At 41.6% G+C, this 25,852-nt stretch overlaps 1 protein-coding gene across 5 annotated transcripts in view; it reads left to right on the top strand.

The window, feature by feature from the left end:
• pum1 (pumilio RNA-binding family member 1) overlaps positions 1–25,852 on the top strand; it is a 42,123-nt gene that overhangs the window by 10,759 nt on the left and 5,512 nt on the right. Inside the window, exons 2-19 of one of the 5 annotated variants that reach the window (XM_088603072.1) lie at positions 4,936–5,306; positions 5,677–5,745; positions 9,410–9,515; positions 9,918–10,105; positions 10,441–10,610; positions 11,398–11,668; positions 11,942–12,035; positions 14,843–14,959; positions 16,126–16,277; positions 16,701–16,839; positions 17,585–17,719; positions 18,305–18,595; positions 21,174–21,410; positions 21,963–22,230; positions 23,055–23,184; positions 23,852–23,986; positions 24,466–24,603; positions 25,504–25,629. In XM_088603072.1, the coding sequence (XP_088459198.1) occupies positions 4,947–5,306; positions 5,677–5,745; positions 9,410–9,515; positions 9,918–10,105; positions 10,441–10,610; positions 11,398–11,668; positions 11,942–12,035; positions 14,843–14,959; positions 16,126–16,277; positions 16,701–16,839; positions 17,585–17,719; positions 18,305–18,595; positions 21,174–21,410; positions 21,963–22,230; positions 23,055–23,184; positions 23,852–23,986; positions 24,466–24,603; positions 25,504–25,629 (3,126 nt within the window). In that variant the 5' untranslated portion in view covers positions 4,936–4,946. Of the gene's footprint in view, positions 1–4,935; positions 5,307–5,676; positions 5,746–9,409; positions 9,516–9,917; positions 10,106–10,440; positions 10,611–11,397; positions 11,669–11,941; positions 12,036–14,842; positions 14,960–16,125; positions 16,278–16,700; positions 16,840–17,584; positions 17,720–18,304; positions 18,596–21,173; positions 21,411–21,962; positions 22,231–23,054; positions 23,185–23,851; positions 23,987–24,465; positions 24,604–25,503; positions 25,630–25,852 lie in introns of those variants that run through there. The other 4 variants (XM_088603073.1, XM_088603069.1, XM_088603071.1 and 1 more) reach the window with 4 other exon arrangements.

The following is a 25,852-nucleotide window of genomic DNA, read 5'->3' as shown; positions in this document are numbered from 1 at the left end:
ATTCACCTCTTTCTTTCTACATTTACTGGAAGTTGAGTGACACCCACAAGCCCTCTAGTCTTGACGTAATGATAATTACTCTACTGTGACCGCAAGTCCAATTAAGGGGTTTCCCTCAGTTAGACAGCAGTGAGCCTCTTGTGGATCGTCCTTTGTACATATATAGTTTGTGAAATAAAACAGTGTGTGTTGCAATATTACAATTCTACTTTTAGATGTTTCTGGTACCTTTTATGATATTTTTTATGTCTTGACAAAGTAAATACTTAGCCGTTCCTTAAATTTTCCTGCTTGGCCTCCTTGTGCCAAGCCAGTTATGACCTTGGAAGTACTTGGTTCTGTTTAAAAATGACTCATGTTGTGTAAGCTAATAGTGTAATTGTAGTGCCACCTCATTACATTCTTTTATGATCTCTTAGCCAGCCAATTTGTGAAACTAGCTAAGGTTTACATTTGCTTTTCACCACCTGTAAGAAGTCTTAGGTTTTGAAAGGACTTGGATCTTCAGAATGGTGTTGAACCTTGTAGCAACGGTTTCCAGTGGAGGAGGTACTTGTAATGCCAGTTAAACGTCAGTCTTCCTGGAGCCTCCTAGTGGGCTTCATAGTAGTGAGATGGCTACAGTGTACAGTCATAGTACACAGTGCTTCTCAGTGCTGACACTGATTAAAGCAACTTCTGGATTATGAGCCATCCATTTTGAATATTAACATTTAATTTAAAAAATCCATTAGATTCCCGAGTGGCTCAGCATCTCAACAGAGGGTATTGTCTGAAGTGCATGTGTACAGCTCTGATTTCCCCTTTGGCCTTGGAAGGGTTGTTGACGATGAGGCCATCGTAGTGGTGGCTCCAAATTTGGAAGGAAGAAATATTAACTGCAAGTCCTGAGTTCAAAATAAAAACAAATTTACAGTTTACTCATTGATCTGATTGTGAGGTTATCACAAAGTGAAGTGCAGTTGAGACGAAAGTTCATGGCCCTTGACACATGAATATGGCGTTAATTTATATAAACCACAGTTTAAACATTCTTTGCAGTTGTTACATTTTGTTTTTAGTCATCGTAAAATTCCTGCAGGACTTGAAATGGTGTTATGATATCCTGTTTTGGTGCTGTGTTCAAGCTGGGAGGCCATCAGCTTTCAGAGTCTTTGGTGTCGTCCTTCTGCTGTCACCTATGTCATTAACATTCTTTATTAGCGATTCTCTATTGGAAGCTGATGTCTTTGTTAAAAGGACACAAAGGGCTGTAGAGCAATTATAAGCACTGCAGCTTAAGGCTGCCATGGAGGGGAGAGAACATTCAAGAGCCCTATAAGAGCTAAACAGCCTTTCCAATGTGCCCTCTACCATTTCCTTGATGGCATTTGGATTCTGTCTTCAGGATAGATTTATCTTGAGCCAGTAAATATGAATCGCACCCTCTTTAGGGTGCTTAGACTTCTACAGACTTAATAGATCTCACTGCCTTCTCATGCTGTCTCAAAACCTGGTTGTTCAGGTTTTACCTTTAGATTGTGATGTTCACCCCACTGTTGTCTATAATTTCTGTAAATAGTGTTGATTGTTTGTCATTTATTGTTCAGAATTAGATCCAGTGTTTGCTAGTTTCCTTTTGGGGGGTGGCAATAGTGAGTGCAGTGAGGCCGGTGATTGCCGGAGGCCCTGGTAGCTGTGTGTTTGTACAAGTGCTAGTCATTTCCAAGCAATGATAAGATTTATAGCTGCCAGTTACACAAAAAGCAATGGAAAAAGTACTAGCAGGTCACCTGGCAGGAACCATCCTTCAAGAAAGTTCATGCAGTGAATGTTAAGTTGTATCCAACAGTTGTCGAATTGCTCTGCAGTGACGCAGCATCTGAAATCTAAAACGACTAGGGTGGTAGGCAAATGAGATTTAATGTTGACAAACAAAATACTGCTTGCAGGGAGCAGGGGAATGTTATAAATATCCAAAGGCTGGCACTGAACCTGAAAAAGTCGTTTTTTTTTGATGGTTCAACTTGATCTTCATCTTGACAGTGTGGGAGGGGGATTAAAAAATAAGTGCTTGGATCTAAAGTGAACACTGGCTTTGAAATGAATGATAAATTATTCAATACAAAGTATCCACTAATTATATTTAGAACACTAACTTTGGTCCCCACATGGCAGATGTCAAGATAAGCAGGTTAGTCTTGAACAGAGGTGATGGAGGGGATTTGCATTCAAAGTCCTGATCATGATCTTATCAATGGATAATAGTCTCCTTAAATGTTTCAGGTGTAGTGACTGAGTTGACCTTTTTCTGTGTGTTGTGAATACAGCTCTAAATTAGCCACTGGAAAGAGTGACGTTTTTGGATACATCTAATGTCCTATGCATGTGCTGTAAAATAATAGAGAAATTGTTAATTTTTGTAAGCCACCCCACCTCCACCTTCTAAAAATGCCAGTTCCGCGTGTCAATTATAAAAGGGTTAATTCCAGTTTATCTCTCCCTTATTACTCTTTGGACATTCACATTTTTGCAATGATCATGCAAACACTGGAATGACAGCAGACCAGAATTTTATTATTTGTGAAACCGTCTAACCCTGGGTATCACTCTGCAGGTCTGCATGGACATTTCTGTCCACATGCCAACACATCTCTCATGTTTTGTGATGTGTAACTTATCTGTCAGATTGATGGGAAAACCAAATGACAATATCCTCTGCTTTCCACTCTCCCGTGGCAAAATATCAGTTTATTCATGAGAATAAAGGTGAACTGCAGAGTTTTCAGCACCAAGCAACTGACTAATGACTGTGTGCCGTGACAGTGTGCAAGACTCAATTCTACATTTTGTGCTCGTTGGTTTAGAAAAACAGCTGAATATCACACTGTTTTTTTAATATGATAAGATCCATAAATGGAAAGAAGCTACTTTGCTGTTCAAAATGAAGATAGTGCATTGATCATTTAAAGTAAACTGAGGCTACAGAAAACGCCAAAACGGTCAATTTGAAATTGAGATCATGAGTTCAATTAGAATGTGAAGTACAATATACATTTTATTTTTGGCATGTTGCAGACATAAATTTGGGCATATTAAATAATTCGTGTTTAATCTAGGTTTGTTAGTGGTGGTAGACATTTACTTTTTAAGTTAAAGGTGTAAAAGTATTTGCCTCCATGTCCCTTTGAGGTAATAATTGCATCTTATTGGGAAGTCTTCATAGTAAAGACAGGAAAGCCCAACAATTGGGGAAGAGATAATGTTAGTGTGTTTGGGGGGGGGGGCGGGGGGCTTGCAAGGAAATTAAATATCCCTGCCAGATAATATTTCATAGCAGGAAAGGAAAAATGGCTGTTAAGGAACAGCTGATCGCAACACTACAAGAAAGACATTACAGATCTTTTAAATTCTCACATTCATCTGGTGCAGATTCAATAGAGAGATACATGAGGATTTCCCTGTAGATCTGTCCATGCAACAGCAAAGTCTGTTTTGGTCATTTAGGTAATTTCATATCATGATAATACAATGATAATAATCAATCGAAATGCAAGGTATTGGCACTGACAAGGATTGGGCTATGACTGTCAGCAAACTGGAGCTCTGAGTGTTTAAGGCTGTGTGGCTCTTACTTTAGCCACAAGGAGCCACACTCATATTCACAGTAGATGCTAGCTATAAAAATATGCCTGCTAATGTATTTGGAGGAATGCACAAGAACTGTCAGCATCTTGAATTTTTGTAGCTCTAATTCAAAAGATGGATGTGATCACTGCTAGCTGGGCTATGTCCTAAGTCTGCTAGCTTTCTCTAGGGGGCTTGAGTTGCATGAGGAGTGAGTTTTTCTGCTTTGTGTTTTCAGATTGCGTCGGTGCTTTTGTGTGGTTTGCTAAATTGGCATAGGTGTGTTTTGCCGACTTGGTTTAAACCCACAGGGAAAACCTAGAATTCCTTAAATTATAAACTGTTCTATCATTTTTGTTTTTTGATACACAGGATGTCCAGCTACTAGACACAGCAGTTCCTTTTTTAATGTGAGAGGTTTTCATCCTTAAAAATCTCAAGACACTTTAAATATAAGAGGAGACCCACTTAATTCACCACATAACTGCAGAACACATTTGGAAACTATTCTACATATAGTGGAGTGCTTCATCACTTGAAACTCAGTTGGAAGTTTAGAATGGAAATGGGTTAACATCCCTATCCTTTTTAAAAGGGATCTTTGTGGAATATCTAAAGTTAAAGGTGGTATCAGAAATTTGTAACCTTTAAAAGTACAGCTGCGTGAGTCCTTTCCTATCTTCAGGTTTAAAATGTGGACTAGAAACCCGTGTATGTTGATAGTGTAGTGCTCAAAGACTGGACTTCGAAGGAACCAAACATTCTAGCTGAGCTTTCTTGTGTTTACAAGTTATTCATAATACCCAGAGCTGTCCATCTAGGCAGTGAAAAGTCATATGACATGACGCATTCTTGTTAAAGTGGATTTGCTGTGTTATTAACGTTAAAATCAAAGAGCTGGTGTAGCTAGTGTGTAGAACCACATATGACGCTGAAACTGTCATCTCTCCGACCCTATATCCTGGCTTTGCACTTATTGAAATGGCATTGGCCATCTCATTGGGCAAATTGTTCAATATGAATACGTTCTTGCACATTTAGTGTGGTCCGCCAGCGTACTTATTCTGTTTGTATTCTGAAGCAGTTTTTATTTCGTGTTTTGTACATCACGAGAAGATGGAGCGTGTGGTTTACTATGCTAATATATTTTGTGTATGCGGTAAGTAAAGTGGTAGATATCAACTAGCATCATGCTGTGCTCCATTAAAGGCCAAGAAAGGGGTGTGGGCATACAAAAGGATAAACTAAATATAACTAAAAGGTGCTTTGACATACTTTTGCTTATACAAACCACCTTGCTAATTCCCCTTATCCCTGTGTTTCCTGCAGGTGCTGGTGGAATGAGCGTTGCGTGTGTGTTGAAGAGAAAAGCAGTGCTCTGGCAGGACTCCTTCAGCCCCCACCTTAAACAGCACCCACTCGAGACGAGCCAGCCCAGCATGCCTGTGGTGTTGACGACGGGGTCAGGAGCCCCCCCGGCAGGGCAGACCCCCCAGCCCGCGCCCCCCAGCCAGCCCCTCCCCGCAGGGGCGCACTTGGGCCAAGTGCCCGGGTCGGCGGGAGGCGCGGGGCGCTCCCAGGACGACGCCATGGTGGATTATTTCTTCCAGCGGCAGCACGGCGAGCAGCCAGGTGGCGGGGGGTACAACAACGGCAAGCACCGCTGGCCCACCGGGGATAATATCCACTCCGAGAACCAGGTAAGGGTGGGCTCTGGGACCGAGGGGAGGGAAATAATGAGCACAGTGGACTTCTTATGAATGAGCTCTGCCCTGTTCTGAGTGCTTCAACCAGTAAAGGTGTGCTCAGGGCATGGGTGGACTCGGTACCCCCTTGCTGGGCTGTGTCCTGTGGCCAGTCTGGTTCCGAAAGGCTGCAGTGCGTAGTTGGCGGAGGTCTGCCAGGGCTGGGTTGGAGGATCCTCAGCTTCCTTCTTTTGGTGCTGTGATCTTGGCTGTGGCAACACAGCACACGTTTAACAACAACCTTGAAGGAGCTCTGGTTAAATGACTTATTAGTTCAATAACGGATTTTGTCTCTTAGCGATTTATCTTTGTCTTTTGGCCTTAGGTCCGATCCATGGATGAATTGAATCATGATTTTCAGGCTCTAGCGTTGGAAGGGAGAGCTATGGGGGAGGTGAGTATTCAGCGCCTTTATTGGTCTCATTTTTCTTTTATTTTCTGATGAGCCTGATACAGACATTAACTCATTACTCAATATGGGTTCTTTGCTATGTATGTGCCGTACTATCCTAATAGCAGAATGAGGACAAACGTAAGCTGCTGGATAGTTTAACTGATGACATTCAGCAGGTATGTCAAACTCATATGTCACAATGGGCTAGGCTTCATTTTAAATGTACTTTAACTGGGCCTTGTATAAATGCGTAATACAGAAATCATTGAAAATCAGGACACAACCGTTATATAGTATTGGTTTTGTTTGTTTTTTTACAAAGACATACCTTCCAAAATATTTAATTGTCATGAGGAGCCGGTGAAGAGGCAGTTTTGCAAAAGGAACTAATACATCTCTGAGTTTTAGGTGTTTTTTTTGCATTAATAACTGTCATTTCAAATATAGCTGTGATTATAACAATAGGCCAAAAATAAATGAACAACTGCATGTATGATTTTCATTTGGTGAGTGGCAAGACTGAAATGTTTTAAAAAGGCTGTGGTGATCAGCATCACCTGTAAACACTGCTTGAGGGACTCACAGAACTCTCTGGGGCTGTGGTGTTAAAAATATGGAATGCAGGTTTTGCTTTGTTTCTTAATTAGCAGGTACCAGTGTTTTTAATGAAAACAGATTCCACAAAGGACAATGTTAAAAGCAGATTGGTTGACATGAAAACAAGTTGATGAATGTTTATTCTGTAGATCGGCAATATAAAACCAATTTTCTACAATTATTGCACATTTAAAACATGAAATAGATTGACAATTAAGAATTAAATCTGTATAGTTTGCTGATGCTGCAGCCTCCTATGCCTGGCACTTCTTAGTTTGGACCAATACATCAAAATCTAGAGACTGGGCCTTGGAGAACTGAATAATGAGTTCAGGTGGGCGTCTGTGAGATGCGATTCCACCTGAAATCTTTCTTCAGTTCATTACAGAACGAAGCTGCTAACATGGATAGAATTTAAAAAACAAAAGACTTCGGCTGGGGATAATTTGGTATTGCATTTTGATAAAATGTTTTAGAGTCAACACTGGAAAACTTGTGTTGCATACAAATCAAGAAATAGGAATTTCTTCACTTTTTTGAGCACACAATTTTTTTCGATTATGATAGGCTTTTTTGCAATGTTAAAGAATGCACCTTATAGGATTTTTCCTCATGATCTTGAAAGGACAGTTTTGGTGAGAAATATGTCTGGCAGTCGCAGATGTTCCAAACTGCGGCGCAGGGGTTTAGAGAAGTGTATGTACGGGTCTTGCTGCACTATTTTCCCTTCTGTTTTCGTGTCAAGACATGGCCCTGTCAAACAGGATCTGTGACATCATCAAACGGGCGCACTGCGATTGGACAGAGGTAGAGAACTTGGATGGCTTTGTGTCAGACTGTTATGGTGCCATTACCAAGGGCACTGGGCAGCTCAGACGAGACTCTTGTCGCTATATGGACGTGGGCTGCAGGTTTGACACCCCTGACTTACAGGAAAAATGAAGCGATGGAATCTCATTCAGTTTGCATAGTTGACTCTTTAAGAGTCTTTAGACTCTTAATTTTTCTGTTGGAAGAAATTCATCTTTTTTTCTCCAACTGTATTTTTAGCGTTTTACATGATGCACGGTCACAAGCATCTTGTGCTTTGGCAGTCTGAGCTGTGCCGCCCACCACAGTGTGCTCACATACACGTGCCAGTGTGTTCAATTATTTAAAGAAATGCAGCAGGAAATGGCCTTTTCTCCTAAGCCAGGGCTGTTGAAGGATGGCAGGCAAGTGAGCACTGCAGTGGCAGGGAGGTTCTAGTTTCTGAACCAGGCACTGTCAGGGGCTCCTTTTCCTCCATGTGGCTGGGCTGCTTATGTTTATTTTACTTCTGCTCAGTCAACAGTTATTCCATGCGCAGATAGTTCTGTTGCTTTTCATCCACAAGGGTCTCAAAGTGCTTTACATATATGAAGGGACAAATTTCGTCCATCTCCCTGGAGATGCTTAGCTGCTATTTTTCTCCAACAGCCGATCAGGTGCCGAAGTGTTAAAATTCGTGTGGGCTAGCACTATGTGATTAATGACCTGTCCTCAGGACCTCGATTTGTCTCATACAGCTACCCCTTCGAGTTTGGATATTCTTGTCCAGAGGGAAGAGTACCCTCTATATATTATAACCAATAACAGCAGCAATTAAGTTTTTCTTTGGATGTCTCCTGTGTCAATACTGACCATCCTGTTTTCTAGTGGTTAGATTGTGATGTGCACACCTAGGGCTGGTTGACTGTTTTGTGCATACGCCTATTCCAATTCCTTAAAATAACTAGCATTTGTCATGTGTAGCTCATTTTACTTGTGTGGTAATGGCAAGTGTCACTGCTTGTGTCATTCTGTTCTTATGTCTGAATGGCTTTAAGTTTTATATATGAGTACCCTTGAGTCCATCAATCATAGGTCTGATAAAGTCAAATAACTACAGGATATGTGGAAAGCATATGTAAAAAAAAATTTTCCTCCACATTAAGGCACATATATTATGGTCTCTTATAGTGCAGAACCTGCATAGTGTTACAAGATAGCTAACAATTACACAAAAATGTCTTAATCTGCAATGTACAGATGTAACTGCAACTATAAACAAACATAGCTGCTGGAAGTGGTATGACAGGTGAACAATTTTATATTGGCTCATAACTTCAAGAAATAAACTCTAGATGAATCATTATTGCAAAGCTCTACCACATTGAATGCATGTTAAAAAATAAAACTACTAAAATGCAGTTCTATAACAACTACATAATGTTTGTTTTTGTTTAGCCTTAGAAGTAAACTTCAGAACAGGTTTTAAGATTAGCAGTGATGGTATGTATTGTGTCTAGCAGAAGTAACGATTTAGTTTTACAATTAGGCCCATTGTTTATTGGAGATTTATTCTTTGGATCTTGCAAAATATGTTCAAGGGGTATAAATCTGGAGCTTGGCTACCTATGTCAAAGGTGTGACATGTAATACCGGTACTAATTAATGCAGTAAGACTGGATTTTTAAGTTAATTGGGAGGACTAGAGCGACAAATTCCAACTCTAGTGTCAGTGTAAATTAATTAATCTGTTTCTTTAGTTCTGGTTATATTTTTAAAATTATTTTAATTGTGCTATGTACCATATAAAAAGCATTTTTTAAATGAGTCTGGAATGGTTGTGTTCTGTCAGTCACTGTACACTTGATGCGCTCTAGTTCCTTTTTTTATTGTAACATGGATTTCACTTAAACATTTCACTGAAATTAGGAAGTGCTTACCCGCCACGCTTGGATAACCATGGATCCTGATACCATTTTTTCCTCCATGAATTTAACACAGTAGGTAGTTCACACAGTCAAGGATCAGATGTCTAGACATCTAATGTTTACTTTGTCTAGAACTGGGTTTTGTTTTTAATTTCCTAAAGCTCTTGCATGCCGCTGTAGGAAGGGCGCTATGTAAAGTTTGCATTGTCTCATAATGTGACTCATTGGGTGTTCTCTGTGCATTAGATTTCTGTTACCCCTGTAGTTGCCGAAAAAGATGCTTTTAAAAATACCGTTGCCAGTAGAAGTCACAGTTCTGATACCTGTTTTCTGCCTCCTGTGCACCACAGCAGCTCCTTCCTGGGAAGAAGTTCTGGGAGTCCGATGACTCGAGTAAAGATGGACCAAAAGGGATATTTCTTGACCAGTGGAGGGACAGTGCATGGGGAACATCGGGTAAAACATAAATGCAATCTTTTGTAATGTATGCAATTGGCAGAAAGCCTCTGAGCTTACAGTTGGTGTAAGTGTAGGGCGTCATGAAGTTTGAATGGCTTTAATGTTGCAGAAAATGCATCTGTTTGTCCTCCTCTCATGTTTGTGAAACGAATTAAATTTGCTGTAAGCTGAGATGTAATGGCTCTGGCAGTAGCTCCAAAGTGACCATTACCCCTTTACATTGTTATGCAATTGTAGTCATCAGATTATTAAAAGATATTTAAAAATGTACATTGTAGAGCACCCAGAAGAATCTCTGGATGTGTCTTTACAGTGTAACAGGCTCCCTTGTGGTGGCTCCACACAAGGAAGGTGTTGATACAGGTGCCAGTTGTAATAGATCTTCTCATCTGTCTACAGATCACTCGGTTTCCCAGCCAATAATGGTGCAACGGCGACCCGGCCAGGGTTTCCATGGCAGCAGCGAGGTGGGCTCGGTGCTGTCGCCGCGCTCTGAAAGCGGCGGTCTTGGGGTCAGCATGGTGGAGTACGTCCTGAGTTCGTCCCCAGGGGAAAAACTGGACTCCTGCCTTCGAAAGGGAGCTTTTGTAAGTGGACATTCCACGTGAGGAGTTCTTCATGGAAGAATTTGTTACGAAGGAGAGTTTTCACAAATGGAGAGGAGTATTGTTTCTCCTTTTCTGGATACCTCTCCATATATATATATATTTCGGTAGGCATCGATGTAGAGGTGTACAAATATATTTAAGCTGTTTTACAAGTCTGCACAAAGCATACTGCATAGTGTCCTACTAGATGTCAGTTTGACAAAACTGATTATGGATGCACGTAAAAATATTTAGAGCCAGGTTTTCTTTTATAGGTTCTGAAAATTACAGAACGGCTTCTTGAGACATCAAGATAATTAGGTTCTTCCTTCCAGGGACCTCGAGATCCCGAGGCAGATGACGGTGAAAAAAGAGAGAAGAAGCCCAAGGCGACCTTTGACACGGACAAACTGAGCGACCTGAAGGAAGTGGAGAGTGATGGGATGGACAAACCAAATGGCCTGCCTGTGCAGAACGGGATTGATGTGGATGTTAAGGATTTTAGGTATCTGTTCAAAAACTTAAGACTTAAGACGAGGGCTTTTTTAGAGATCCATATTAAGCCAGAAAATGTGTTTGTCATACCTGATTTAAGCTCCTGACTCTTAGGAATAGTGCTTTGGTGATTGTAAGTCTGAGTTTCAGTATATATTTAAAGGAGTTGCAATATGGGTTTGTTTTAAAGAATTATAATGAGAAGAATATGGCAGCATTGCAAATATTTATAGACATTTGTCTTTGTATGTTGTTGGACATAGAGAATACCACATTGTTCAAGTCCTTCAGCCACCCTGCTGATCTCTCACCTTCATCCTCAGTTTTGTATAATTTTTTGGATAAGCCTGCTTTCAATTCCTTTTGAGTACATAAAATGTTATTGTATTGACAAGAGGCTCCAGCAGGGAGAGAACCTTTATGATAGTATGAAAATGAAAGAAACTGGAAAGGTATTCCAAACTGCAAGCCACTTAGGGCAGACTCATTGAGTCAAATGAAGTCATTAACAGATTTCTTTGAGATTGATTGCCTGCTGTTGAGTGTTGCAGTCAATTCTTTCTCAGTCTTCAGGAGCCCTAGGCTGTTTTACTGCTAAAAATTCAAAATCAATGTCTGGCTTTCTTGGATGGCTTATTAAAATAAGTAAAGAACCTTTGGGACTCTCAGCAATAGTTATCAACAACACATTCGAAATACAAGCTTAATAAGAATGGTGCCAGAAGTGATAACTTTCAAGGAACCACTTTGTGGCTGTCTCTGTAATCCTGTATCCTTGGTGTACTTGTTCCCGACAGCCGCACGCCTGGGAACTGCCCGCCGCCAGGAGCCGAGGTGGACCTCCTGGGCCCCAGCCAGAATGGCTCCGAGGCCCTGGCCCAGCTGTCCAGCAGCAATGGAGCCAAGCCCGTGGAGGACTTCTCCAATGTGGAGTCTCAGAATGTGCCCCTGGACCACATGGAATCGGTGGGCATGGAGCCCCTGCAGTTTGACTACTCTGGCAACCAAGTGCCCATGGATTCCACAGCCGCCACTGTGGGGCTGTTTGATTACAACTCCCAACAGCAGGTAGGACACTGGGAGTTATTAGTGGTAAAACTTGAAAAATCGCCACACCTGCCTAATACTTCAGACTATAGTTTCTTTTGTTGGTGCTGCCAAACTCTTGTTTTGGCAAGTGGGGGTATTCATATTTCTTTAGACTTAATCACCTTCTGTGTCTCGTATTTTATCATCTTAAAAATAGGCCATTGTTATAAATTTTAAAAAGCTCTTGACACCTGGAGTATACGTCTTCCTCAACCGATACCATTATCTCCCTCTCGCCCTGTGTCCACACAGCTGTTCCAGAGACCCAGTGCCCTGGCTGTTCAGCAGCTGACCGCAGCACAACAGCAGCAGTATGCCCTAGCAGCCGCTCAGCAGCCTCACATAGGTAAGAGCTTTCGATTCCCACAGCGTGTGCAGAAGGACATATCCCAGTGAAAACCTAAAAATTAAGATCAGCTCTGTTTTGGAAATATAGAAGATAATTTTACCAAGCCTAAACTTGAAAACCAAGTGTTTCGGTATAGTAAGTGATCAACAGCTTTTCTGTTATCCCAAAATAAAAACAGTGAGTGACATTCCCTCCATGACAGTATGTGCAAATGTTCTCCGAATAACTTATTTGACTAACAGTTCGTGTTGAATTTCTTTCTTGGTCTTATTTTAATTGACAAAGAAAAATCCAGACTCATATGCGCAGTTATGAAACAAATCTGTATATTGTTGATTTTATTTTTCTTGCAGCAATTTCATTACAACATGACAGAGTATGTGGCATCTATATTTAAGATTTCCATTACCAGATGTTTATTAAAACATCTTAGCTTGCTTGCAGATTCCATTCACCAAGGGAAAGATAAGTGATGAGTCTTGATTGACTGCCTAGTTATACTGAAATACTTGTTGGTTTGCAGTGGCTCAACACATGTGACTGCAGTTTTTCATGAAGTAGCAATTAGACCTTTTGTCTCTTGTTGGCAACATGAGACAGATGACACAGTTCCTTTACTTACCCACCTGCAGTTATCAGTTTCTTTCAATCCCTTAATCACTGCCTTGGAAACGGTTAAATTAAGGAAGCCTTTGTTCTGATACAACATAGATGTAGGGAAAAATAGCAATTACTGGAGATCACCAAGTCATTGTTGAGGAAGTGAGTGGTGTTTAGAATGGAGAAGAGGCTGCAAAGTGGAGTCCGACTCTGTTTATCTTTCTACTTGACTATAGAACATATAATCCTCCCTGAACATAGGTGGTTATTCAGTATTCTTTTTTCAGCTTGATAAGATGGAGAACATTGGTTGTGCTTTGTAAAGCTTCCTCTGGTGCTACTCTGAATGAGCTAGCAGTTAAATGTTTTAATTTTTTTTCACGAGGTAACCTGCTCTTTAGTTACAGCACAGCTGACTCCAGGGGTTTTCATGCACTTGAGAATGAGATGTACATTAAGGGCATGATGCAGCACATATATAATGCTCATGGTTGCCAAGGTAGATGAGCAATGTTTAGATAGTGATTTACAAGGCATGATCAGTCTCTTCCTCTCACTTGAAATTCCTTAAATGTCCTGGAAGACATGGGCACTTCTTAATGTAAACTCATATTTTTGGGTAGCAGGTTAAAACATTGTTAAAGGCAATGTCAAACTGATTTGTGTCCATGCATGTGTCATACATTTATATGTGCATATTAATTTAAATTTGTGTGGAACTTAAACAAAAATTAAGAGAAATAACCTATCGTGAAAACAGGAGGATGTCTTAATTTAGGATTTAAATTTGGTTATATCTGTTAACACAGTGTGCATTGCATAATTTATTAGGAATGAAAGATCAAGTGTAAATTATCCTTGCAATATTGGAATGCAAATGGACAATTAAGAATTTGCTCTCCTATATTAACAGGATGATATCTTATACTAGGCCGTACAGTTTCTTTTCCTAAAACTGCAGCTCATATTTCTTTAAATGGGATAATCAAGAGAAAAGTAGGAGATTGGTCCACGGAATCCTTCCTGTAAGTGTTTGTAATGTGAGAATTTAAACTTTTCTTAGGTACATGGATCAGAAAGACTCAAACAAAACGTGTGGAACTGAGATGGAAACAGTTAAATCTTGCATAATGTTGCATAACTTGCATCGCCTGCATAACATCGTGAATACATCCAGGAAAAGTAGAATGATAAATTTGTGTTCCAACTTAGTTTTTTGAGTGTCCTTGAATGGTTGGCTTTGCATTAGTCTTCTTTTTAAAATGCAAGAAGAAGTAAAACCAATAAAATTACAAGGGGCACTGGGATAGATTATAATAACTTTACTGAAATGGTTTCAAAAGTAAACCTCATCATGTTACTCTTTTACAGCTTCTGGCAAGCTGTTGGTTATTTTCATGCAGAACTGTAACTGCAGGATTGCATTTCCAGCTAGTCAGTAAGGTTCTTTGAAGTGAATTCAGTTTTTAATCAGTAATTTTGTCATCTGTAAAATGGATTATGTAATTCAATCCCTGTTTAATTCAAGTACTGGAAGATCATTAATTGAGCTTGCAAGTGATATTTAATCAGTAGATTTTTGTTTAAATGGTGGTTTTTGATAAAAGGTGATACTACAAACTGAGAAATTAGTGATTTATTTGAAAAAGCATTTATCTTTCAGTGTTATAAGATCAGAACCATTGAATCTTGCGTGTTATGTATCACTATTAGAAATACTTGCTTCATTATTGAGTTGTATTTAAAAATGCTGTGGAGTGTGCTTTTGCAGCAGTCTGCACAATTGTGCAAGTTGTTTTACAGGGATTAATGACAAAGCTTCATCCTTGAATCAGTCAGCTTCTGGCAAAGGAATGAGGCATTTGGACCTTTTTTGTGTTCTTGTTCTGGTTGATGCAAAATGTGAAAATCTTACTTAGGAACATGTTTGAAGTCAGTTTGACAGTGCAACTAGAAAGTGTTCTTTTGGAAGACAATTACGAGTGCGTAGACTAATCTGTAGAAGGAGTAGTTTTGGGATCTTTGTAAATTCGTTTTGTTGCATTGTGCAAGAGTGACTTGGTCAAAAGACAGATGTGAAGCTCTGATGGTTGAATGAGTTGTTTGTGTCAAAGCTTTATGTGGTTTCTCCTGCACCGTTAAGGTTGCGAGGCTGCAGGGCAGTCTGCGGCTGCCGTCCTATTGAATTCTGTTTTTACTGACAGGTGTGTTTTCAGCAGGTCTTGCTCCCGCTGCCTTTGTCCCAAACCCATACATCATCAGTGCGGCTCCTCCGGGAACAGACCCCTACGCAGCAGGCCTGGCTGCAGCTGCCACCCTGGGTATGAGCTTTCTTACAGTTTCTTTACTTTCCCCTGGCTTGTCGTTGTTCCTCAAATGGTCCCCTTGAGAAGATTACTTTCATTGTGTATGGGGAGTTGTATGTTGTTACAGCTCTCAAACGCAGTTAATTCAGTTTTTATACACCATCTTATTAGGGTCTTATTCTGAATTTGGAGAACATATGAGACCATGTCAGGCTTCTTTCGATTCATTGTTGGTTGTTTAAACTTTTTGACTAAAATAATTCAGACAGGTGAATTGGCTGTCAGGTTTGGCATTGGGGCATAGTGGTTAGTAACGCTGGGGCCCTGGTTTCAGTTCTGGACGTGGGGTGCTATCTGTGTGGAGCTTGTATGTTCTCCCTTTGTACATATGGGTTTCCTCCCACAGTCCCATGAAATATTCAATTTATTTTAATATAGCGCCTTTCACAACAAGGTTGCCCCAAGGTGCTTAACATACTGGTATAATTGGCTTCTAAGAGAATCGGCCTGGTTTGAGTGTGTGCATGGTGTCCTGTCCCAAGTGTAACTTGCCTTGCTCCTGCTGCTTGCCTGGTTAGGATCTGGCTTTAGGCAGAGTGGTGTGATTATGGACTGATGAAATTGCCTGAATTGTTTTCATCCTTCAGAGTAGTAATATATGGTCATTTATGACATATATTGTCTTTCTGACAAGGGCCTTTGGCACAAGGAAGAAAGTGTTGCATAGTGGTATTTTGCATTTGAGCTAAATTACTACAAGCAGGTGCATCTGCAGTTAGTACTTCTCTGTTAATTGAAGCCATGCCAAACAGAAATATGAGCAGACTATTCTTTTTCAGTATATGAAAGAGAAATGGCTTGGACTTGCACCCCAGAAGCTTCAAATCTGTCGTGAGATGAGAGCTTAAGAAACAAAAGGGGGGTGGTTAACATGTCCCATTTCTTATCAGTGCTTCACTAAGGTAATTAAGGCCGTTTCCCATCCAGAGAAACTTGAACCGAGTATCAGATAGGCTGTATCAGATCTCGGCATTGTGTTGAGTTCAAGTCTGATAATTGATTTTACAGGGTTTGTTTTCGGTGTTGTGCATAGCAGTGCTTTGAGTTTCTGCCTTCATCAGCCTTAAGTATTCCGACACACTAGCTGCCTCCTTCTAATGTATTCCTTTGTTGTGGAGCAGGCCCTGCAGTGGTTCCCCATCAGTACTATGGAGTCACCCCCTGGGGAGTGTATCCAGCCAACCTCTTCCAGCAGCAGGCAGCGGCTGCTGCTGCGGCAACCAACTCGGCCAATCAACAAGCAGCATCCCAGAACCAGCAAGGCCAGCAGCAGGTATACTGATTGGCTATCTCCTTGTGTGCATTAACCTCGCTCATGGCTTTTATCTGAGACCACAGGTTTTCTGTGAGAAAGACACTGTAATACATACATTGTGCATATTGTGCTAGCCAACCTTTTACACAAATAGTCTACTAAAGAATCATGAAAATGATGACACAAACCATTGGCACAAAGCTTTCAACTTATCCTGGCATGCATATTTGTAGAGGCTTGAGTCATTTCTTTCACATGCTTTGTTGTTTTGTTGTTCTCCTCAGACTGCCATTAAACAAATAAGTTGTACTTTTCTAATGGAGAGCAGTCACCTAGCTTATTTATTATTCTTGTAAGAAAAGCTAGTGAAATATTTTGCGTTCACTTGCTTTTCACCTGAAAACTTGCTTTTGACAGGTTTTGGCTTTTTTTTCGTCTCAGGTTCTTCGTGCAGGAGGTAACCAGCGCCCCTTGACCCCGAACCAGAGTCAGCAGGGGCAGCAGACAGACCAGCTGGTCGCCGCAGCAGCTGTGAACTCGGCTCTTGCGTTTGGCCAGGGCCTTGCTGCTGGAGTACCTGGTCAGTGTGCAGCCCACGTCCGCCCGGGGAGCTCTTAGTGTGTAGCTGCCGATAAGAAATTTAAGGGCTTCCTGAGTTTGATTCTGTAACACCTTGATACACAAAATAATTTAATGTCTAGCCCTCCTCATAACTTTAGAAGTGTTTGCTGTTTTTGATATTCAGTTTTGTGCAGGGTATGTGCCCTTTTTTCTTAGCCTAGACTTTCTCAGCAGAGAAACTGCCTAGGCTGTCATAAATCAAAAACTGCCTCTTTCATGGTTTATATAGAGAACAGTAAAAATCCAGTTTCAGCACTTCATAAGCTTTTGCTGTTTTCTCCTCAGTTATGTATTTTAAGCTACAGTAGAGCTTTCCCTTTGAAATGGATTTACATTATATCCCAGCTAATGAAGTACTGTACATCAAATCGACAGCTGACTAGATTGAAGTATAGAGATATGTATAAGTAAGGTATACAGTTCAGTATTTTTCAGATGTATAACTAAGGTATACAGTTCAGTATTTTTCAGAAAAATGTCTGTTACAGTATTATACACCCAGGCTGCAAGCCTTACTGCCTTTTAAATGTTTAGACAGATACCAAGAGTGAGCTAGTCAGTAGCTGAAATCCAGATAGTTGGAGGAGGGAGTTCTCATATTGTCTACACTTTTGTTGCTCTTGTGTTTTACATTTATGTAACAGGGCTGTAGAACGTTTGATTGGTAATTTGCAGTTCTGAGTCCACTGATCTCTTGAATCCAGGCTATCCGGTTCTGGCTCCTGCTGCCTACTACGACCAGACAGGGGCCCTGGTGGTGAACGCCGGTGCCAGAAGCGGCCCAGTGCGGCTCGTGGCCCCAGCCCCCGTGATCATCAGTCCCACAGCCGCTCAAGCAGGTAAAGTGTGCTCCCGGGCCTCCCCGTGTAACCTCACTGAACTCTGGCTTACAGCATGCCGCTCGGCTTTAGCAATAGAAATTGTTCTTCAGAAACTTATTTGTTTTAACAGGTGCTTGAAAAGGACAAAGTGACTTTTTGCACTATTAAAGTTGATTGTTCTTGGCAGTAATGATTTTCTTCATGCCAACTACCAGTCTTTTAATAGTTTTCTTGCAGTCCAAAAAATTAATCACCTGTTTGTATTGAAATCCTATTAACCCTTGGTTTTTTTTACTGCATTGGACTGTTGTTGCTGTTGCATGGGGAAGGTGTGGATGGGAAGGATATAAAGAGAGTGCAAGTTACTGGTGTGTGTGTTCAAGGTTAATTGTGAGGAAAGCCGAGGAGTATATTTAGGCTTTCATTTTTCTTCCTTTTCTGGCATTGGTACGCTGCAGTTTAGATGCAGATAAATCATTTGCATTTATTTGCTGCATATGTTTGTGAAATTCTAAGATGAGCCAACCCCAGGTGATTCCAATCTTCCAAAGCAGCTGCAGACGCGTTTTAACCCCTTGTGCCCTCTTTGCGTCTCCTCCTCAGCTGTAGCGGCAGCTGCCGCCTCTGCTAACGGGGCGAACGGCGGCCTGGCAGGGGGTGCCAGCGGCCCTTTCCGAGCCCTGGGCACTCAGCAGCCCCAGCCGCAGCAGCAGCCTGGGAACAACCTGGCCTCCAGCTCCTTCTATGGGAACAGCTCTCTGAACAGCAGCTCCCAGAGCAGCTCCCTGTTCTCTCAGGGCTCCGGCCAGCCGGGCAGCACTTCCCTGGGGTTCGGGGGCAGCAGCTCCCTGGGCGCCACGCTGGGCTCCACCCTCGGGGGCTTCGGCACTGCCGGTGAGTGGGCCGTTTGGCCAGGTAGATGGCTTTTTCGACAGGGCGTTCCTTTAGACTGCCATTGTTTTGTTTGTTCAAGAATTCTGGTCTTTTGAAAAATCTCAGTACTTACAGGTGGATTGGAATTGTCTTTTGCAAAAAGGGGTTTTCATTTGTCTACAGGGTTTTCACTGGGGAATACAAAATTTAAAACTAGTTTTCTGACTAACCTTTTTGTCTATCATGGTGATGTAGATCAGATATGTAGCTTTGTTTCCGTAGGGATACAGCAGCACATTGTAAATGGTGTATATTCAGGGAGCAAAGATTGTTTTTCTTGCACAGAAACCTGATTACCTGCATTTATCAGAATAAAAACTCTAAACAAGGGCTCCATTGGAGAGAACTACACCAAACTCACAATGAGATCAGGGAATATAAAGCTACTTGTGAGACAGAATCATGTTTTTTTCCCCCCAAATGCTCGGGACATTATTGCACATACTGCACTTAACGTTTCCTTGTCATGTCTATAATACTACCACATGTGAAGATTAAAAGTCTTGCCTAGCTACTTAGCACATTGGAATTATTAATCTGAAGGCATATAAATGAAACCAGGTTTCTGATAGTTGAGAACCCAAGTGTGGACTCTGCTGATTGATAGTAGTATGACTGCTACATGTAATATGAGAGCTGATTGACAGAGTATTTGCTGCACCTGATGATCATGTGATCCGTGCAGGTGAACTGGCATCAACTAGCTGCCAAAACTTTTGATTTCTAGTTAGGTTTAAGGGTAAGTGAAGCCATCTGTGCCATGTCATCAGACTTTTTCATACTCAAGTTTAAGATGTATGTGTAATGGATATTTGAACAGGGAAATCTATAATGTCTGATATCTAGCTGTTTTGGTGCAGTTTAAGACTTACTGAGCCCACTCAGTCTCTGTGATAAAAAGTGTTCATGTCACTGCTGTTCACACTACATAGTACTTTCTTGCTCCAGACAGGGTAATTTGTCAAACTCCTGAAAGACACTGACAAGGAACCCAGTGTAGACTGCTTTTCACTTCAACAGTGAAACACAATCAGGGGACACAATTGAAAACTATATGGTGGAACATGCCCCAGATGACCCCGTTTTGTTTGCAGTGTTTGTTTTTATGCATACTTAAGGAAAGGCTGCCAAGTGTGTCAGTAGGGATTTCACTAATGCGGTGATCTTTCACACCCAGCCAGTCATCATTTTACTCCAGTGCAAATCCAAAATGAGAAAGGTGTTGTGTCTTTATGATTTAGTCACACCTGAAAAGTAGTTCACTCGGGACAGTAATAAATGGGCAATTCTGCAAAACAGGAATGTTACACTCAAATGAACAACGATAGACATTTACATTGAGAGGGCAATACTGGAGCTGCTCTCTCATGTATTTATTTTCGTTACACCTTAATGGAGATCAATTCTAAGCCGTAACTTTCAAATGTGTTGGCATTGATTTTGTGTTCTTTACCTCGTTAGCTGTTTTAGATGATTGGTTCAAAATTATTAAAAATGTTTATACAAGAGTAAGTTGCAGGATCTTAAATCTCCAAAGATCTGTCAGTCTGCTGGGTTCATGCCCAGCAGTTTCCTGAACTGCAAAGCAGCCACTCAAAATGGGAGAACTGCCTACAAGAGAGAAAGTAGCTGTAAAATACTTGGTTAAATATAGAAAGGTCTGAATAAATTTCTTTGCGATTGACACTTTAAAGCATGGAAAATTTTTATTTAATGTGAAACTGGTCCCATCTGAGCTTAGCGACCTACCCAGAATCAGCATATGGAAAAGGCTTAAAAGAGCATTCTAGTCGCTGCCAGGTGTAGATAAGCTATGAGATTGATATTGACTTCAAAGAATTTCTTTGTCATCTGGTATGCCTCCATCCTTGTGTTTTTGCTAGGGGTGGAAAGACAGAATACCATATCTGGGTATAAGATGAAAGCACTTATTTGCATGACTGTAGTGTTCTGCAGATGTGAGTGTGCTGAGGAACATTTCCAAGGTTCCATGTAAAGAAAGCGTGCAAAGGGAATCCATTATCTTATTTTTTCAGTGAGTTTGAGGTCCAAAGTTCTTCATTAAGCAGTACATAGAGGACAGTGTGTGCGTCAATCACATTAAAATATTATAGTTTAGTAATATAGTAATAGGTCTTTTAAAAAAGGTTTCAGACCCGATTTCCGAAATTTGACTTAAATACCTTTAGGGGGACTAATTAAGCTAATGATGCTGAGCACGAGGTTTCATTCATGAGGATGTTTTGCACAGTTGGGTAGGTGTGAGCTTTTCTGTAAGGGACCACATGCACTGACAGTGAAATCGGTTACAAATTCACCTGTAATTTACAATGGAATGTTGGTCCTCTGGTGGAGAGTAAGAGTTAACCAGCTAGTGTACTTTGCCAAGTTAAAGCAGAGGTTTGATTTATCAGGCTTCACAAAACAATTACCTTTTGTGGTCAACATTGTCCTCCATTAGGCTCTCCCCCTATCGGTGGTAGATGCCACAGCTTCAGCATTCCTCAATTCGTAATTCACTTTTGTATTCTTTTTCCAGTTGCCAATTCCAACACTGGCAGTGGTTCTCGCCGTGACTCCCTGACTGGCAGCTCAGACCTCTACAAGAGGACCCCCAGCAGCCTGACTCCCATCGGCCACGGCTTCTACAACGGGCTGGGCTTCTCCTCGTCCCCGGGGCCAGTGGGCATGCCCCTGCCCAACCAGGGCCCCAGCCACTCCCTCACTCCACCACCCTCCCTGTCCACGCACGGCTCCTCCTCCAGCCTTAACCTGGGTGAGTCGCGCTGTGCTCGGCCCTAGTAGGAAAGCATGCATTGGGCAGAAATGTAAGACAGGTCATTTTCTCGTCGTTTAAGCTGTACCAGTGTATCGCTGATCACATCACCCATTGCAGGGGGTGGATTGGAGAGCCGGGTACACTTGGATAAGAGATCATCTTACTGATCATCATGTTGGATGTGCTGAATATTTGGTATTTTTAATAAGCAACTTAATATAAATGCCTTTAGATGAAAACATTTATTATGCATATCCTGTGTGTATCTAAAATGTGTAGGTTGTAAGCGTCCAGTGGAATTAAGCACAATGGGAGTTTGCATAGAAGCATGCTATGATGCTTTGTTTAACCAAAAATGTGGGAAAATGTTTATGCAGTGCTCTCGCCATTTGCCATTACATGGAAGTGACAATACACAGGGAGCAATATAACTGGGAGAGGATGAAGCTGTTCCTTAACATTTGGGAGGAAATTGGAATGCAGAAGGACAGGTGCACAATTACCCAGCATATTTCCCAGGTGGCAAACTTTTCTCCATCTTCCTGACAGGTGGCCTGACCAACGGCAGTGGGCGGTACATCTCCGCGGCACCGGGCGCTGAGGCCAAGTACCGCAGTGCCAGCAGCGGCTCCAGCCTCTTCAGCCCCAGCAGCCAGCTGTTCCCTTCCTCGCGGCTGCGCTACGGCATGTCCGACGTCATGCCCTCGGGGCGCAGCCGGCTGCTGGAGGACTTCCGCAACAACCGCTACCCCAACCTGCAGCTGCGCGAGATCGCCGGCCACATCATGGAGTTCTCCCAGGACCAGCATGGATCCAGGTGTGGCATTGCTGTTTATTTTAAGTGAACAAGGGCATTGTGACAGAGGTTTTGAATCCTGCTCCTGGATCCCTGTGAGTCTATTGGTTTTCATTCCTGCCAAGCTGAGTTATTTAAAATGAAACCTTAATTGACCTACCAAGCTCTTTGAGAGAATTTGAAAAATTTTCTTCTATTCAAATGTTTGGGATTTTGTTTTACTTATGAAATGCAGTAGTTATAAGGCTACTTCCTGCAAGTGGTAAGAGCTGAAAACAAATCATTTCAGAAGAATACTGTTATCAAGTCAAATTGTGTGTGGGCCTCCAGGACCAGGTTTAAGAACCCCTGTTTCAGCCGGTTGACCAGTTAATTGGGGGAATTCTTGCTTATGTCTCATTACTTAATATGGAATATTGGATTATTAAGCATGGATTATTAAACTAGTGTTAGTCTGGTGTTAGCAGTCTGCATTGGACTGGCAAACTGTCCCAGGTGTATCCTGTATTGTGCTCGTTGCTAGCCTGGATAGGCTCCAGCTCCACAGCAACACTATACAAGATAAAACAGTTAGAAAATGGATGGATAAAATAATAGTGCCAGATAATAAAGTACTCGGTAATAGAATGGTTTACTGAGTTAGTGAGCAGTAACTGGCATGCATGCTGACAACTAAAAAAATAACTAGGTTTTGAATTTTAAACTGTACAAAGATATTAGCATTGAAGTCAGGAATTAAAGATGTGATACAAAAATGTGCTTGCATCTCTGTTGAAGTGGAGCAGGGTTTTTATTCCTCTGTACCAGTGGCCTCTGTGTCCTGAGACTGTGTATGTGTTTTTCAGGTTCATTCAGCTGAAACTGGAGAGAGCCACACCAGCAGAGAGACAGCTGGTCTTCAGTGAAATTCTGCAGGCTGCCTACCAGCTCATGGTTGATGTTTTCGGCAATTATGTCATCCAGAAGTTTTTTGAAGTGAGTCATTCCTGTGCATGTTCGTCTTGACACTTTTATCTAAAGCAACTTTCATTTGTACCCTTTTATGTAGCTGGGTACTTTTATTAGAGTAAGTATTTTTCTCAAGGGTACAACTGCACTTTCTCATCTGGGATTTGAATCCTAACCAGCTCCTCACTGCTGCTCCTTCTTATCACACTGTTTGTTCCATTTGTATTTGCCTTATTCCAAAAGTCAAAATGGGTACAACTGGTGAGTTGCAGCTTGACAAAGGCTGGTTTAGAAGTCAGAGAAAGTTTGTTTCTGCAGAAGCTACCAGCTGAGAGCCTGTGAAGGAATATATTTTGATTCTGAAATAGAACAATATTGTATTGTATGAGTGCATGATTTTTCCCACTCTAGCTAGCGATCACATACTGTCGATCTCATATGACAAATAAGTAACTTCATAGCTTTTTTTTTTGATGGTATTTATATACCACCCCGCTACACTTAAATCAGTTTGATAGGTATTACACTTCATTTGCACCACAAAATGATCATTTACATTCAGTGTGTTCTTGTAGAATTTGTCAGTGTTGAAAGATGAGACTTGCTCCTGCTAGGCAGATTTTAGAAAAAAGAGAAACGGCTTAGTGAATCAGCTGTGCTTTTGTGTGAGAGGGTCTGCGTCTCCTGTCCTCAGTTTGGCAGCCTGGATCAGAAGTTGGCGTTAGCTGAGCGAATCCGGGGCCATGTCCTGTCTCTGGCGCTGCAGATGTATGGGTGCAGAGTGATCCAGAAAGCTCTGGAGTTCATTCCCTCTGATCAGCAGGTCATTGTAAGTGTCACGTCCCTTTGTATGTTTCTCATCTCTTTAACGTTGTGGCTGACCTGACCCTGTGCCTGAAGGGAAGTTCTGTGTTGTACATCCCTTTTGTTCTATAAAGTAGAAAGTTTCTTCTAGGCAAATTACCATTTTCTACCCAAAAGAGCCGCCAACTTAGTTTGCACTTCTCAAACCTTCATTCTCAACAAGTTTTTTTGTTTAATTTAAATTTTAAGTAAACTAAAAGTTTGCTGTTACTGTTAGGGTTTTAAGATTAGAAAACCTCAGCCAAAATTCCAGTGAATTCAGTGTTTTGGGAAGCTGGGTGTTGGCTCCTTTTTTATGTTCAAGTTGAATATGCAGATGGTTTGCTTCAGGTTGCTAGTTCAGTCCCTAGCAATGTTTTGTTTCGTTGAGTTTTGGAAAACCAGAAGATCCTTGGCTGGGACTCCTCTGCTGTTGGTAACAAGGACATGTCTTTGTTTTTTCAGAGCGAGATGGTACGAGAGCTGGATGGCCATGTGCTGAAGTGCGTTAAAGACCAAAATGGGAACCATGTGGTGCAGAAGTGTATTGAGTGTGTGCAGCCCCACTCCCTACAGTTTATCATCGATGCTTTCAAGGGCCAGGCAAGTGCAGCTTTAGGCTACAACTGGAGCTGCGGATGCAGCACTGAGTGTCAGTAGAATGAATTGTATGGAGTCCTGGCAAAAGTTCTGTAGGGCATTATTGATACACTGCTTACTATCTTGTCCTACTTCTGTTGCACCATTTCCTGTGTGATCCACGTGCTTCTTGAAATGCCACTAACAACTCAGCAACATCACGCAAATCTTTAAGGATTAAAAATGCAGCTCCATTTAAGTACTCAACCTGTATAAGAAGGTAAGCCGCAGGTTTTTTTAAACATATTTAGACCTGGCGTTTGTTTCTGTTACATACCCATCCAATTGGGAATCGCGACTTGAGTTTTTCATGGCTGCAAACTCAAGTGCAGAAGAGAGAGAATGAGACGGTTAGGACTCCTGACCCACCTGCATTCAGGCCACTCATATTTTGACACGTCACACACTATGCAGCCCTGGTCAGGTTCAGCACCAACTGGAGCAACAGTGGATCCATAATATCACCATTGGTCTAGATGGTTACAGGGGTCACTCTCACCCAGAACTAAGAGATCCATCAGCAACACTCAGCCAAATGTACGCTGGCACTTTAGGAAGTGGAAGTCACAGCCATTTCGACATGCCCCAGCTTTGAACCAGCAACTGCTGGATTGCTGAGCTTAATGTGCCTCCACCAGTCATCTCTGTTAACTGGTGAAGCCACTTGGGAACTATGTAAAATATTGTGGAGTTCTTTAAATCATTCACTACCAATACTGAAGAGAAGGCTCATCTGCAATTTGAAGAGCTATTGCAGAGTGTGTGGTGTTCAGGATGCAGCTTTAATTACTTCTGCATAAGTCAGCACATATTTCATACATGTGAGTGGACTGACTGTCACTTTCCTTCCTGCTGTACTCTCAGGTGTTCGCTCTGTCCACTCACCCTTACGGCTGCCGTGTGATCCAGCGCATCCTGGAGCACTGCCTGCCAGAGCAGACCCTGCCCATCCTGGAGGAGCTGCACCAGCACACGGAGCAGCTTGTACAGGTAACCCTGCCCCTGCCCCTCTCGATGTGGAGCTGCTGAACCTGGCTCTGAAGAGACCATTGTTGGCATTAGAAAAACAGTTTACTAACATTTCTCCCAGAAATATTTCAGACACCCAAAGCACTATAAACAGTGTAGTGAAGAATAATTTTTCACTTTTTATTACTAATTATTTTCACATTGGTAAATTGTGGCAACTTTCTTTGTGAGTCTTTTTTTTTTT

Source organism: Lepisosteus platostomus, chromosome 13 (genome assembly GCF_059453375.1).
Source record: "Lepisosteus platostomus isolate fLepPlt1 chromosome 13, fLepPlt1.hap1, whole genome shotgun sequence".
Taxonomy (NCBI): Eukaryota; Metazoa; Chordata; class Actinopteri; order Semionotiformes; family Lepisosteidae; genus Lepisosteus; species Lepisosteus platostomus.
The sequence above is the reverse complement of the archived record's forward strand: the minus strand, read 5'-3'. Positions and strand labels throughout refer to the sequence as shown.